The sequence below is a fragment of the Suncus etruscus genome, chromosome 15 (genome assembly GCF_024139225.1).
Source record: "Suncus etruscus isolate mSunEtr1 chromosome 15, mSunEtr1.pri.cur, whole genome shotgun sequence".
Lineage (NCBI taxonomy): Eukaryota > Metazoa > Chordata > Mammalia > Eulipotyphla > Soricidae > Suncus > Suncus etruscus.
Window position 1 is genome coordinate 83190156 of NC_064862.1, and position 14913 is coordinate 83205068.

General features: G+C 55.2%; 2 protein-coding genes across 3 annotated transcripts; one reads left to right on the top strand and one right to left on the bottom strand.

Annotated features, from left to right (window-relative positions):
* The first annotated feature begins 73 nt into the window (after window positions 1-73).
* NDUFS7 (NADH:ubiquinone oxidoreductase core subunit S7) lies at window positions 74-7992 on the top strand. 2 transcript variants are annotated; one of them, XM_049787949.1, is made up of 8 exons: window positions 74-166; window positions 2565-2601; window positions 3139-3207; window positions 4075-4180; window positions 5510-5689; window positions 5797-5843; window positions 6530-6618; window positions 7833-7992. In XM_049787949.1, exons 1-8 carry the CDS (start codon window positions 151-153, stop codon window positions 7928-7930), a joined length of 642 nt encoding a protein of 213 aa, XP_049643906.1. In that variant the 5' UTR covers window positions 74-150; the 3' UTR covers window positions 7931-7992. The 2 variants fall into 2 exon arrangements, with proteins under 2 accessions (XP_049643906.1, XP_049643907.1); XM_049787950.1 differs by having other exon boundaries at window positions 125-166; window positions 2568-2601.
* Window positions 7993-8256: 264 nt separating this feature from the next.
* On the bottom strand, window positions 8257-10514 carry GAMT (guanidinoacetate N-methyltransferase). The gene is made up of 6 exons (XM_049787943.1): window positions 10295-10514; window positions 9530-9675; window positions 9388-9451; window positions 9094-9161; window positions 8903-9013; window positions 8257-8490 (listed from the first exon to the last, which is right to left on the bottom strand). The coding sequence occupies exons 1-6, from the start codon at window positions 10473-10475 to the stop codon at window positions 8350-8352; spliced, it is 711 nt and encodes a 236-aa protein (XP_049643900.1). The 5' UTR covers window positions 10476-10514; the 3' UTR covers window positions 8257-8349.
* Between the last annotated feature and the right edge of the window lie 4399 nt (window positions 10515-14913).

Sequence of the window (14913 nt, forward strand, 5' to 3'; positions counted from 1 at the left end):
TTTTAGAAGAGACGCTCCCGGAAGGAATAAAGCGGGACGTTTGTGTTTCAGGTTCCTGTTTCCCTGACGACCCCTTTTGGCTGCCGGACCGAGACCGCCCGGAACACTTTCGCCGACGGACATAGAGGTTGTTTGAAGGCCGAGGCCAAGATGGCGGCGCTAGCGGGTGAGCGGGGCGAGCGGGGCGGTCCGCTGCTCCGGTTCCGGCCCGGCCCGGCCCGCACCGACCCCGCAGCCCAGCTGTGGGCGGAGGCAGCGCCAACGGGGCGGGTGGAACCGAGGCTAAGGCCCGAGGGGATGGGCACGGCGGGACGCTGCTGCCCTTGACATGACATGTCATGCCCGGGAGGGAGAGGGGCCAGGGGGACCTTGATGCCCGGACCGGCAGGGAAACTAAGGCTTGCAGAACTTGGGGGTGGCGATCGCAGGATCGCCTGGGGGAATTGGCCGTGTCCACCCCGCCCCGCACGGACACCGGGCCGCCGGAGTTCGCTTGCAAAGCGGGGCATGCCCAGGACCCGGTGCCTGCCTGTCAATCACGCCCCGTCTGTTTGCAAAGCAGATGGGTACGTGGTCCCCGGTGGGCATGTGGCTTCCCGCCCTAAAGCCGGGTTGGAAATGTCCGTGCTGTGTGTTGGGGAGAAGCTAGCGGTCTGATTCTTTCGAAAAATGCCACCCCAAACTTAACCCCGGGTGTGCTTTCATCCCCCTGCCGGTACCAGCCCGTTCACTGCCGTGGGCACAGAGGGGAAGGGAGCTTTTGCATTTGCCTGCGAGAGACTAGGGTTCAGTCGACTCACTGAGCATGACCCCAGCCTGAGCTCAAGCTCACTCGGTGGTGCTCAGGGCTCACTCCTGGCTTTGTGCTCAGGGATCACTCTTGGGCCCTCTCCAGGGACTCTATGCGGTTTCGAGGATTAAACCTGGTCTATTGTCTTCCTTCTGTATCATCTCTCAGGCCCAACTGTTTTGTTTTTGTTTGTTTGTTTTTATATTTTCTTGGGTTTTGGCCATGTCCAACTTTGCTCAGGGATCACTCCAGGCTGGACTCGGGACCATATAAGGTGCCTGGGATTGAACCTAGGTCAAGCATGTACAGGGTAACCTCCCTCCACACCCCCAATTAGCTCAGGTGTGGTTCAAATGATAGAGTGCATCCCAACATATATGAATCCATGGGTTTCTTTATGGGTAACCCCTATGCTCCCAGAAAGAGTTTCTGGGGATTTAGGCAATCTCAATTCCTCAGACGTGAAGCTATGAGTTTCTCTGGAAACCCACAGTTCTAGGGCCAGCTGAGGCTCAGAGGAATCAAGCGGGCAGATTGGATGATCTTTGTTCTTAGCCTGGGATAATCCTGGGGGCAGTTTTGGGATCTGATATGGTGTCAGAAAGTGAAGGAGCAGGTTAAGGGGGTGACCCTGTATGCAACTGACCCTGGTTCCATCCCTGGCATCTCATAGGATCCTTCAATCACCTCCAAGAATGATCCTTATGCACAAGAAGGTGTAGCCTCTTCCCCAAATTAGATATGGGGCCCGGAGCATTAGGGCAAGGTTTGCCTTGCATGGAAGACTGCCTGGGTTTGGTCCTCTGAGCTCTCAAGAGTGATCCCTGAACATAGCCAGGTGTGGCTCCCAAACAAACAAAATATGTTTTAGCCATCCATGGCATGATCCCTGCCATCCCTCGAATCCTGTCAGAAGTGAGCCCTGAGCGCCCTGGTTTGGTTTGTGAGCCACACTCAGAGGTGCTCAGGGCTCATTCCTGGCAGGGGGTCAGGTTCTTATGAAATGCAGGGGATAGTTCCTAGTGTTGGCTAGGTGCATAGCAGGCACCCTCCCCACTGTCCGATCTCCCTCCCTTTCTCTCCCCCATAAAAAGAAAAAAGTCAGGAGCCTGATGTCCCAGTGCAACCACATCCTGAGGTCCTGGGTTTAGAGCATGAGCACAGATATGAGTCCATGGACAATACTCCACAACTCCCCTGCATGCCTCTTCCCACCTGCAGCTTCTCCCCTGTGCCAGTGACCTGATAGTGCCCTTTCTTTTCTACTGAAATATCACTACAGCCCCATTTTGGTTTTTGATTTCTTCCTGAGATCCCTTGCAGATTTGGGCACAGCATGGCATCAGGGCCAGGTCTCAAGGCCGGGGGTTCACAGAATGACACCTGTATGCACCACCAGTGGTTCACACTTAAAAGTGGCCTCACCAAGTTCAGCTCTGAAAGATGCCTCTTCACTCAATGCCTATTCAGTGGGATTTGAACGATCGGAGCAATAGCACTGTGCTTGTCTTGCACGACCCAGGTTCCATTCCCAGCATCCCATAGGGTTCCCGAACCTTGCCAGGAGTGATTCCTGAGCAGAGTGGGAAGTCAAACCTGAATACCAAGGGTTGTGACCCAGAAAGCCAAAACAAATATCAATGGGATTTGAACCAGACTAAGGGGAATAGGAAAGTGGTTGAAGCAGAATTCAGGAGGCAACCCCAGGATGGGCCTGGGAGCCCCTCTTACTCCTAATTCAGCACACAACCCCTCTTTCCTGTGCTTCTCTCAGCAGCTCCCAGTCTGCTCCGCCCGATTCTTGCACTGCGGTGAGTGTGTTCCTCCGAGCGCTTGAGTGGTGGGGTCCCTACCTTAAAACTACCAGGGGCCCTTGAGCAACATGGGTGGGGGTATGACCAGGTGGAGCCTCAGTGTGAGGGTGAAACACGGTCCAGGACACCTGGGGTGAGCCTGCCTAGTTGGGGGTGTTTGGGACTCACAGGAGGATTTTGCCCTTGGTTGGCTTCTTGGCTTATTTTGGTTTGGGGGTAAAATCCAGCAATCCTCAGAGTTGACTCTGCTCTGGGATCACTCCTAGTAGTGTTCGGGGGACCATATGGGATGCTGAGATGGAACTAGGTCTGCCAGGCAGGTGCCCTCCTTGTTATCCTCTCACTTTTATTTTTGAAAAAAACCTGTGTCTGGGATCTTGAGTGAGTCTCTCCACAGGAACTTGGTTGGGTGAGGGGGAGACGAGAGGAAACTAGGAGCTGCCACTTCCTGTCCCAGTTCCGGGTTTCCCCTATCTCAGTTCCTGGGGACTCCTCATGCCCCCCCCCCCAACATGCTCTCTGTCTTCCTTGCAGCTCCGGCCTGGGTACCGCCCTGCAGACACGAGGTGTACACCAGAGCACAGCCACCGACAGCCCGAGCAGGTGAGGGGTTGTCCCTGGGCCTCTTGTCACCCATAGCCCCCCTCAAACTGGTCTGTGGGAAAGACAAGGCTCTTCCAGTGAGGCTGTGCATCTTGGTTCCATAGCCCAGAGCCGGCCCAGCCCCACCCCCAAAAGGCCCTTGCTCAAGAGCATGTCCTAGAACCCCCTTTCCATATGGGGAAACTGAGTCCTGAGACATTAGAGCTTAAAAATACCAGGGGGGGGGCCGGGCGGTGGCGCTAAAGGTAAGGTGTCTGCCTTGCCAGCGTTAGCCTAGGACGGACCGCGGTTCGATCCCCCGGTGTCCCATATGGTCCCCCAAGCCAGGAGCGACTTCTGAGCGCATAGCCAGGAGTAACCCCTGAGCGTTACCGGGTGTGGCCCAAAAAAAACCAAAAAAAAAAAAAAAAAAAAAATACCAGGGGGATGAGGGAAATGGAGAGCCTGTTTAGAGTACAGGCGGGGGTCGGGTGGGGAGGAGGGAGATTTGGGACATTGCTGATGGGAATGTTGCACTGGTGATGGGTGGTGTTCTTTACATGACTGAAACCCAAACACAATCATGTATGTAATCAAGGTGTTTAAATAAAAAAAAGAAAAGAAAAGAAAAGGTTTGGCCTGAGGGGCTAAGGGGATTTGGCCTGAATGGAAGTGAGAGGAGATAAAAAAAAAAATACCAGGGGGGCCTTGAGCAACATGGGTGGGGCATGATCAGATGGAGCCCCAGCGTGGGGCTGAACCACATGGTCCAGGACAGCTCTGGGGAGAGCCTGCTTGGTGGGGGACATGCTGGGGACCCCAGTGCTGGCACCAGGGAAACCACGTCATCTCTATATCTGCCTGTCTCACTCCTTCCTGTACTTCCAGCACCTCACCTGCTGGAGCTGTGGTCCCCAAACATGCTGCACTGCCCAGTAGCCGAGCTGAGTATGTGGTGACTAAGCTGGATGATCTCGTGAACTGGGCGCGCCGGGTGAGCCCCTGGGCCCCCCCCACCCCCCGCTCATCTCCATCCCCATCCCAGTTACCATCCTCGCCTATTCATCCCACCGCATCACCATCTTATTTCCTACAAACAGACATCACAGGATTCAGCAAGAGAAATGACTCTTGCTGGGGGTTACAGGCCTGGTCATGCACCCAGTCCACTCTCATTTGATCTTTGGCTCCGCACAGGGTCCCCCAGCACTGCCAGGGTCACTCTGAAGCATAGCGCCAGGTATAGCCCCTGAACACCACTGGGTTTGGCCCCCAAAAGCAGCACTGCTGGTTGGGAACATGTTATGGACCCTCCAGTACCTGACACCTCCCTGTCCTGCCCCCCACCATCCACATGTCTCAGTGCTCTGGACAGAATCTCTGTTCAGTGACTTGGGTCTTAGCCTGCTGGGCAGCAGTGGACAATACTCCATTGATGGATGCCAAGCCCGTCCTGCCTCTGCCTGTCAGGAGTGAGACCTGCTAGGGCCCAGGGTCCATGTGGTCTCTGCAGAGTAGGCTCTGATGCTATGAAACAGCTCCCAGGTAGTAGCCAAAGGCATCCAGGAGAACTTTTTGGAGGATTGGGCATATAGATTCCTCAGACTTGAGGAGGTGTGAGTTCTGTATGTGGCGGCTTAAGACCTCATGGAGGGGCCCGAGCTATAGCGCAGTGGTAGGGTGTTTGCCTTGCACTCAGCCGACCCAGAACGGACCCAGGTTCGATCCCTGGTATCCCATATGGTCCCTCAAGCCTGTCAGGAGTCATTTCTGAGCACAGAGCCAGGAGTAACACCGGAGCACTGCTAGGTGTGGCTGAAATGCCCCCCCCCCCCAAAAAAAAAAACAAAAAAGCCTGTGTTTGAACTCGTATTGCTACTGGGTGTCAGAGTGGCAGGGGATAAGTCGGGATGGGAGTCTGATATTGGGGTGTCAGTTCTCAGGACCTGAGCTTTAAGCCGGTTTGTGTTTAGGGGCCACACTCTACCTGGCACTGCAAGTGTTCAGTGCAGAGCCCCGTTCCAGCTCACACACAGCGCTTGGCGCCCTCTCCTGGCCAGCTACAGCCCCAGTTTTCACTCTGGCTTTGTGTGTGTTTTGGAAGCTACACTTGGCAATGCTGACTCCTGGCTCTGTGCTCAGGGATCACTTCTGCTGGTGTTCTGGGGACCCTATTCGATGCCAGGGATCGGCCCCGAGTGTATGTGTGCAGGATAAGTGTCCTCTCAACTGCCCTATCGCTCCAGCCCCCCTCAAGTCTCTTCAGCATGTAAAGCCAGTTGCTTCCCCATTCCCTTGACCACCCGCGCCCGCACATGCACAGAGCTCCATGTGGCCAATGACCTTCGGCCTGGCCTGCTGCGCCGTGGAGATGATGCACATGGCAGCGCCACGCTACGACATGGACCGCTTCGGTGTCGTCTTTCGAGCCAGCCCACGCCAGTCCGATGTGATGATTGTGGCCGGGACGCTGACCAACAAGATGGCCCCGGCCCTGCGCAAGGTAGGCTGGGCCGGCCCGAACCCCATGCACCCCACACCCCGTACCCGCAACTCCCTCCGCCCCCACCTCCTCACATGCCATGTCCCATCTCATCTCTTCTTGTCCAGGTCTATGACCAGATGCCAGAGCCCCGCTACGTGGTGTCCATGGGCAGGTAAGCGCCACCTACCGCACACTGCCCTCGGGACCGCTCTGGTTCGAGATCCTACACTCAGGGACTCATGTTTGACCCGATCCTGGTAACCCGCAGGATTGCAACTATTTGACTGAGCCCCTGGACTAGCACTGATGTTGGGAGTTTCATTGCCTCCTAACAAAGAAACTAAAAGGCTTCTTCCTCCAGAAAGTCCCTCTTTTTTTTTTTTTTTTTTTTTTGGTTTTTGGGCCACACCCAGTGACGCTCAGGGGTTACTCCTGGCTATGCGCTCAGAAGTCGCTCCTGGCTTGGGGGACCATATTGGACGCCGGGGGATCGAACCTCGGTCTGTCCTAGGCTAGCGCAGGCAAGGCAGGCACCTTACCTCTAGCGCCACCGCCCGGCCCCCAGGAAGTCCCTCTTCACCCCAGAATACTGGGCTCACTTCCCAGCTTCATGGGGCACTGTGATGAATAGGGGAGCCTGGTGCCTTGGGTGGGGGATTTACAGTGGTGCTTTTTGGGGAGTTGGTTCTCTCCTGTGAATGTCAGGGTGCAGTGCTGACCACTCTGACCCACTATTGTTCTTTCTGTGTCCTGTGCCCTACTTCCTGCCCCATCCCAGAGCTAGGGGTCCTTGCTTGCCATTGGGGGTGTCGGGGGGCCAGTACTGGCCTCACATACCCCTTCCCATGCTCCCTGCAGTTGCGCCAACGGTGGGGGCTACTACCATTACTCCTACTCTGTGGTGCGGGGCTGTGACCGCATTGTGCCTGTGGACATCTATGTGCCAGGTGAGACAAGGGCGGCTGTGGAAGCCAGAGCAGGAGGGGAGTCTCTTTGGGGGGGTGGGAGCTGGTGTAGCTTTGGAACAAATGGGCTTTTCTTGTATTTGGGGCCACACTCAGAGGTGCTCAGGGATGATTCCTGGCTCTGCTCAAGGATCACTCCTACCAGTGCTCAGGGAACCCTGTGGGGTACTAGGGATGAAATCGGGATCTACTGGATGTGAGGCAAGCACCCTCCCTGCTCTTGTGGTGCAGGGTTGAAGGGCACTGATGTGGGTGCAACCCAAGTGTGTGTGTGTGTGTGTGTGTGTGTGTGTGTGTGTGCAAAGGGAATGTGTGTGTGTGTGTGTGTCCGTCCTACACCCCAGCATTAAGTCACAAATAAGTCACAAATATGCCTCACTATTAGGGCAGACACGGCCAGCCCTGAGGCCTGTCACCTGTGGGGTCCTTTTGTCTGCCCCACCCACTCGAGGGCCTCAGGGTCATGGCCCCAGAATGTCCATGAGTGTGTCCTTGAGGTCCCTGAGAAGGCTGAGAAACTAACAGATTTTGCCCTTGGAAGACTATCGACTAGAAAGGGCTATGGCTTCTTGAGCAAATATTTGGCAAATATCTGTGACATTATGGGTCTCAGCGACAGGGCAGGTTCTAGGGGAGCCCCGAGACCTCTGGGAGATCGAGCCAGGCTTCCTACAAAGATTTCCTGCCTTTGAGGTAATGGAGGGCTTAGCTGTCAGGCCTTTGAGGGGTTCATAGGAGTCCACCCTGGGGGACAGTTTATGTTGAATCTGATCCTGCTTGTTTCAACTTATGACCTTGGACAAGTCAGTCCCCAAAGTCTGTTTCTCCATCCAGCATGTGGGGCTGTTGCTTAGCCCAGGGCTGTGTAGAGGGAGGTAGAGGACCAGAACAACTGAGTGTCTGACACTGGCCTTGTGGGATGTTGGGCCCCAGTCAGGTTGGTCCTTCCAGGGGAACGCGCCAGGCATGTGATTTTTGGGAGTCTGTGTCTATTCCCCCTTCCCCATGCTGACTCCTCAGGTCCCTGGGGTTTGGGGACTGTGGCCTGGAGCAACCCAACTCCCTCTGTCTGGGGTGCATCTGGGTACAGACTGTGTGGGGTGGCCCAGAGTCTAATCTTGGGTGCTCTGCTGGGCATGGGGACTGGGTCTGAGGTGCTTGCAAACACCCACCCACCCCCACTCCCTGCACACCAGGCTGCCCGCCCACCGCCGAGGCCCTGCTCTACGGGATCCTGCAGCTACAGAGGAAAATCAAGCGTGAGAAGAGACTCAAGATCTGGTACCGCAGGTAGCCCCCGGCGCCTGCCAAAAAAATTGCAAATAAACTGGGACGCCCGCCTGGGGCTGTGTGGAACGCCTGCCTGGTGTGTGGGGAGGGGTAGTTCCCGGGTCTCGCCACTGACTCCCCAAGGCCACCCATGACTCTGCTCGGTCCTTTGGCTCCACCTACTGTCTGCTCCTGGTCACTGCACCTGCTGCCCCGTTCAGTTCCTTGCTAGGAAGGGGATTTTAGTTCCTCTGGTTGGGGTGCTGGGAATGATGACTCTGATGTGGGGGCCCGCAAGGTGCGCCTTTAGTCCCTGGGGGTCGGGAGGAGTGACAGGCTCAGTCGTGCTGCTAATCGCCCAGGCCCACGCTGGCCTTTATTCCCTCCCCAGGGCTGGGCCGGGGAGAGGGACTGGGGTGGGGGAGACAGTGCAGCAGGCCCCCCTCAGTGCTTGGTGACCAGCGGCGTGATCATCTGTGGGCAGGAGTAGTATCGGCAGTCGGCGGGGGGCGTCAGCTCCAGAACCTTTGTGCAAATGTGCTCCCGCTGGAAGCCAGCCTGCAGCAGCCCTGGCACCTGCGTTTCCTGGGAGGTTTGGGGGAGTCACTGCCTGGGGAGTACCCAGGAGCCACCCAGCAGCTTCCCCACCCACTGCCAGGAAGGAGCAAAAAGGGGCAGGGAGCTGGATGCTGCACACAGCTGTTCCTCTTACAGGAGAAGGAACCACTCAGGTCAAACCCACAGGTATGCAGGGGGGGTACCCCAATGTCCTGAGGATGAGGTGGGACAGTCCAGATTCTAACGGCTTCATCAGTCACTCATGAGGGACCCAGAGCGCAGTGGATGGGGGATTTGGCATGTAGCTGACCCTGGTGACCCCCCCCAGCCACATGCGACCCCCCTTGAGCCCTGCCAGACGTGGACCCTTACTTCCCCCGACAAGAAATGAGAGGTCCCAGGGACATCCCGAACCATGAGGCCCCCTCAGCCATGGCACCTCAAACATGGTGGTGATGTCCGAGTACTTGGTCTTCATTAGCTCTCCCCAGGATGTGAGGTTGCAGTAGGTGAGGACGCCCCCTGGCTTTAGCAGGCGGAAGGCGTGGGCCTGGGGAGCAGCAGTCAGGAGGGAGGGAGGGCCATAACGGGGTTCTCCCCAAGCCCCCACCCTCACTCTGCCTTGCCCACCTGGATAAAGTTGAACTGGTGTGTGTGCCACGTCTCCTCAGACAGCGGGTACGTGTCATACAGGATCCCTGTGTGGGGACCCCAGAACCAGGTCAAACCTGCGGTCCCCACCAGGCTCTCCTAGGGCCCTCCTGGGGGCTTTCCAGAGAGGACAGCGGGGAGGGCGTTTGCCTTGCACAAGCCAACATGGGTTCGACTGCCAGCACCCCATAGTGTCCTACAAGTTCCCAAAGTGTCTAGCGGGGATTCAGTGCTTGCCACCACCACCACCACCACCCCCCAGCTCCCCCTTACCATCAAAGTGACCATCCGGAAGGGTGGGTGCCACCTCCTCCCATAGACCTTTCAGGGCCACCACCTTGGATCAGGGGGAGAGGTGGGTCAGAGAGGCCCCCCGCTTGGCGCTTTCCCACCCGGGGCTGGCACATGTGGGCACCTTGTGTGGCTGGGCACGAGCCCAGGCCTGGAGTCGCTCGAACACTCCGTCGTTGCACTCGATGATCCAGTGCTCGTCGATGGCGGCTTCCTGCACCTTGGAGGCGGCGATGGCCATGCCGAAGCCCACCTCCAGTACACGGCCCCCTGGCGGACAGAGCGAGGCCTGGAGGAGGGGGCCCGGCGCCTCAGAAACCAACATTCCCCCACAAGGCGCGATGGAGGGATAGAAGCCAGCAGGCCCGAGAAGAAAACCACACTCCTTGTGGGCCTGGGCTGGTGGCCAGAATGTAAAGCCCAGGAGGGGGGAGGGGGGGACCCCTTGGACTATGACCCTGACCTTCCCCTCCCCCTGCTGTGGCTGAAGTTGGTCATTTTCCTCCTGCTCTGTCCACACTCCCACGCTCAGCACTTGGGACAATGAAAGGCTCACAGGGCCTCCCTGGAACCAAGCCCTGCCTGCCACAGTTGGGGGCGGAGGGAGTGCAGAGCTGGACTGTGGGGATCCTGGGGCCTCCACTTCGCAGCCGCTGACACCAGTGCCAGCCTGCAGCTGGCTGTCACCCTCCACTTTCCCAAGCTAAGTCCCGAGCTATTCTTAGCCGGGACAGGCGTGGCCTTGGACCCTCCAGTGGAGCACCCGCCACCCTCAGCCTGCTTCAGAACTGGTCCCACAGGAGTGGGACCGGGACCCACACACACACCGTTTGCTAGTCCCTCTCCAGCAGCCCCTAGTCTTGCAAGCCTGCAGTGGTGCAGGAGTTACCTCTGGAGGTGGCTGCGGCCGCCAGAGAGTGCATGTAGGGGGTCTCCCAGCGCTCCATCACCGGCTTGCCCAGGATATGCAGGTGCGTGTCGTCCGCATCGTAGGCTGCAGGTGCCACTCGCCACGCGGGGCTGCAGTTCTCGCCAGGCGCGAAGATGGGGGTGGAAGTGGAGGCGCTCATGCTGCTGGTGGCACCACGGACTCCGGCCGCTCAGCAAGTCCCTGCAGGGCCGGGCCGGGCCGGGCCGGGAGGGGCGGGGCTCGATATGGGGCGTGGTTGAGTATGTGGGCGTGGTCTGGTGGGCGGGGCCGCGAGAGGCTGCGCCTTACCCCTGGTGGCCGCTAGTGGCCGCTAGTGGCGGCTGCTCGCTGCGCACTCAAGGCTGTCTGCCTCATTGTCTCTTCCTCCGCCGTCCAGGAAAAGGGGGTGGGGGGTCTATTCCTCGCCTTCTTGCCTGCCTTCGTTTTCCCGTCTGTCGCATCTCAAAGCAGGCCCAGTCCTAACTGGGTTGTGAGCCCATCATCACCCAGTGCTGTCACGTCTCTAAAATCTGTTCGTTTGGGAGATATGGGGGGCCTGTTCAGGGGTCACTTCTAGATGTGCTTGTGGGACTCACTGTGGTGCCTAGAGCCCCGGATTTGATTGCAGCACATCAGGTGTTTCCCCTCTAACCCCCCCCCCCAAATAAAAACCCTAGCACAGCAGGTAGGACACTTGCCATGTATGCAGGCAACCCAGGTTCGAGCCCTGCACCCTATATGGTCGCTCAGGTCCTGCCAGAATGAGTTCAAAGCACTGTTGGAGACCTGTAAAAAAGAAATCTTCTACATTTACCAACTCCTCTCCTTTAATTTAGATTTGGAAGGAGGGTAGGCTTGGGGGCCACACCTAGCAATGTTCGGGTCTGCTACTGGGTCAGTGCTTGGGGCCCTTTCCCTGCAGTGCTGAAGGGACAGAGCCTGGACTGGCCACTTGAAAGGCTAATGCCTCCTCGTGTGTCTCCCCAGCTGCCAATCCCTTCCCATTAGCTGCAATTGTTTGTGACCCTGTAGTGCCAGCCTGTGCTTGGCACATTTCTGGCCTAGTTAAACCCGAGCCCATGGAGGAGGTCTAAGGAGATCATCAAGAGGAGACAGACAATGCATTGCCAATATTTGTGTAAGAAATTCTTACAGGGGGCCGGAGAGATAGCACAGCGGTAGGGCATTTGCCTTGCATGCAGCCGACCCAGAACAGACTGGTTCAAATCCTGGCATCTCATTTGGAACCCCATGCCTACCAGAAGCGACTTCTGAGCACAGAGCCAGGAATAACTCCTGAGCACCCAAAAACAAAACAAAAGAAATTCTTACAGGCTAAAGGGGCTGGAGTGTAGCACAATGGAAAAGGTTCTTAACTTGTACATAGCTGACATGGATTTGATTCCTAGCATCCTATTCACCACTGTGTATGTTCCAAAAGCCTAAGTAATAATAATAATAATAATAATAATAATAATAATAATAATAATAATAATAATAATAGGGCCCAGAGAGATAGCACAGCGGTGTTTGCCTTGCAAGCAGCTGATCCAGGACCAAAGGTGGTTGGTTCGAATCCCGGTGTCCCATATGGTCCCCCGTGCCTGTCAGGAGCTATTTCTGAGCAGACAGCCAGGAGTAACCCCGGAGCACCGTCGGGTGTGGCCCAAAAACCAAAAAAAAAAAAAAATAATAATAATAACCTGCATTGAGCCTAGTGTTCATAGATGGATGAGAGAATCCACAGCATGTGATAGTCCCACTCTTGAACATTTTCAGCCTTAAAAAGCTAGACCAGGGGCCGGGCGGTGGCGCTGGAGGTAAGGTGCCTGCCTTATCTGCGCTAGCCTAGGAGACGGACCGCGGTTCGATCCCCCGGCGTCCCATATGGTCCCCCAAGCCAGGAGCGACTTCTGAGCGCATAGCCAGGAGTAACCCCTGAGCGTTACCGGGTGTGGCCCAAAAACCAAAAAAAAAAAAAAAAGCTAGACCAATAGTAAAGCAGGGAGATTGCCTTACACTCATCCTTACATGACCTTACACAGGTTTGATTCCTGGCATCCCATAGTGTCTTCAAGTTCTTCCGGGAGTTATCTGAGTATAAAGCCAGGAGCACTAAACAGATGTGGTTAAAAAAAATAAAAGGGGGGCCAGGCGGTGGCGCTAGAGGTAAGGTGCCTGCCTGGCCTGTGCTAGCCTTGGACAGACCGAGGTTCGATCCCCCAGCGTCCCATATGGTCCCCCAAGCCAGGAGCAACTTCTGAGCGCATAGCCAGGAGTAACCCCTGAGCGTTACTGGGTGTGGCCCAAAAACCAAAAAAAAATAAAAAATAAAAAAATAAAAGGGGGGGCGGAGAGATAGCACAGGAGGTAAGGCATTTGCCTTGCATACAGAAGGTCGGTGGTTTGAATCCCAGCATCCCATATGGTCCCCCGTACCTGCCAGAAGCGATTTCTGAGCGTAGAGCCAGGAGTAACCCCTGAGCAATGCTGGGTGTGGCTCAAAAACCAAAAAAAAAAAAAAAAAGGAAAGTTCCCCTGCTTTCCACTACAACATGGGGGTCAGGAGGTTCAAGGACATAAACTAGATACACAAAAACATATCTTTTATTGGGGGCCCTCAGGAGTAATTCCTGACTCTGCACTCAGAAATTACTCCTGGAAGTCAGGGATGGAACCTGGGTCAGCTGTGTGTACAGCAAACACCCTCCCCATTGCATATTGATCCAGCCCCAGAAGAACACACCTTAAGGGATGGCCTCCTAGGAGACCCCAGAGCAGCCCCCTGGAGAAGGTGGGGGGGGACAAAGGCATATTCCTGGAATTCTGAGGGAGAAGAGAAGAATATTCTGGAGACATAGGTGGGAAAGGTTCAGGCTCAGGGAAAGGATAGGCTTCCTGCTGCTGAGCCAGACACGGGGACACAGAACACGATAAAATTATGACATCCCGGGGCCGGAGAGATAGCATGGTGGTAAGGCATTTGCCTTTCATGCAGGAGGTCATCAGTTCAAATCCTGGCGCCCCATATGGTCCCCTGTGCCTGCCAGGAGCAATTTCTGAGCCTGGAGCCAGGAATAACCCCTGAGCACTGCCGGGTGTGACCCAAAAACCAAAAAAAAAAAAATTATGACAACCCAAAAATATATATACATGTATGGTTTGAGCATATCCAGCTGTGTTCAGGGCTGACTCTTGCCTCTGCACTCAGGAATCACACCTCACAGTGTTCAGGAACTCATACGGGATGCTGAGGATCAAACCAGGGTTGATCACTTGCAAAGCACTGTGTTATTTCTCCAGCCCCAAAAATAGACTGAATACTTTTTTCTCGGGGGGAGGTATTTTGGGACCACACTTAATTGTGTGAACTATATAGGGTGCTGAGGATCAAAGCCTCATTGGCCATGTGCAAGATAAGTAGACGATCTGTTTTACAATCTCAAAGAAAAACATTTTGTTTTAGTTTGGGGACCACATATGCAGTGCTCAGGGCTTATTCCTGGCCAACTCAGGGAATCATGATTGGCCATGTGCAAAACAAGCATTCTACATATATATATGACTATCCATATTGACATTCATATATACACATATATATGTATAAAATATTTGGGGGAGGACCAGATTGAGAGCACAGTGGGTAGGGTGTTTGCCTTCTCGTGGCTGACCCGGGTTTGATCCCCAGTATTCCATATGGTCCTGAGTCTGCCAGCAGTGATTTTTGTTTGTTTGTTTTGGGGCCAAATCCAGAGGTTATCCAGGGGTTACTCCTGGCTCTGTGCTCAGAAATTGTTCCTGGAAGGCTGGGGTACTATATGGGGTGCTGGGAATCGAACCCGGATCTGTCCCGGTCGGCTGCATGCAAGGCAAATGCCCTACTGCTGTGCTATCACTCTAGTCCCACCAGGATTGATTTCTGACCACAGAGCTAGGAGTAACCCCTAAGCGCTGTTGGGTGTGACCCAAAAAACAAAAATATATACGGGGGGGGGGAGTTTTATCCACACCTAGCAGTATTTAGGTGTACCGCTGTCTCTACATTTATAGGTGCCAGGATTGAAGCTGTGTCATATGTGTACTAGGCAAGTACTCTACCTACTCTAGTCCTGAAACATATATTTTTTTAAAAGGCCAGAACGATAGCACAGTGGAGAGGGCATTTGCATTGCATGCAGTCAAACTGGGTTTGATCTCTGACATCTCATAGGGTCTCCCAAGCTCAGGAGTAACCCCTGAGCTCTGCTGGGTGTAACCCAAAAACCCAAAATATTTTTTGTTTTGGGGACACACCTTGCAATGCTCAGGTGTTACTCTTGAGTCTGTGCTTAGGGATCACTCTTGGCAGGCCAAGGAGACCGTATGGAGTGCTGGAGATGGAACCCAGGTTGGCTACGAGCAACTTAAGCGCCATCTCTGCTGTATTACCTCTCTGGTCTGCACTTCAGCCCTTTGAGTGCCCATGTCTACTACTGTTTTCTTCTCACTTGGCAAATCTGATGGCACTGGACAGGACAGTCTGTAGACAGTCCATAGCCGCTCCTGGCCACTAGGCACCTGTGTGCTATCTGCATAAACTCACAGCTACTCTTCTTTTT

Excerpts from the sequence above, each read along its gene's own strand:
- NDUFS7 (XM_049787949.1), top strand. Across the intron at positions 5,690-5,796 it reads TGGCCCCGGCCCTGCGCAAG|GTCTATGACCAGATGCCAGA; the intron begins GTAGGCTGGGCC and ends CTTCTTGTCCAG. Across the intron at positions 5,844-6,529 it reads TACGTGGTGTCCATGGGCAG|TTGCGCCAACGGTGGGGGCT; the intron begins GTAAGCGCCACC and ends TGCTCCCTGCAG.
- GAMT (XM_049787943.1), bottom strand. The coding sequence starts at position 10,475 with ATGAGCGCCTCCACTTCCACCCCCATCTTCGCGCCTGGCGAGAACTGC. Across the intron at positions 9,452-9,529 it reads CTCGTGCCCAGCCACACAAG|GTGGTGGCCCTGAAAGGTCT; the intron begins GTGCCCACATGT and ends CCCTGATCCAAG. Across the intron at positions 9,162-9,387 it reads TCCGGATGGTCACTTTGATG|GGATCCTGTATGACACGTAC; the intron begins GTAAGGGGGAGC and ends GTCCCCACACAG.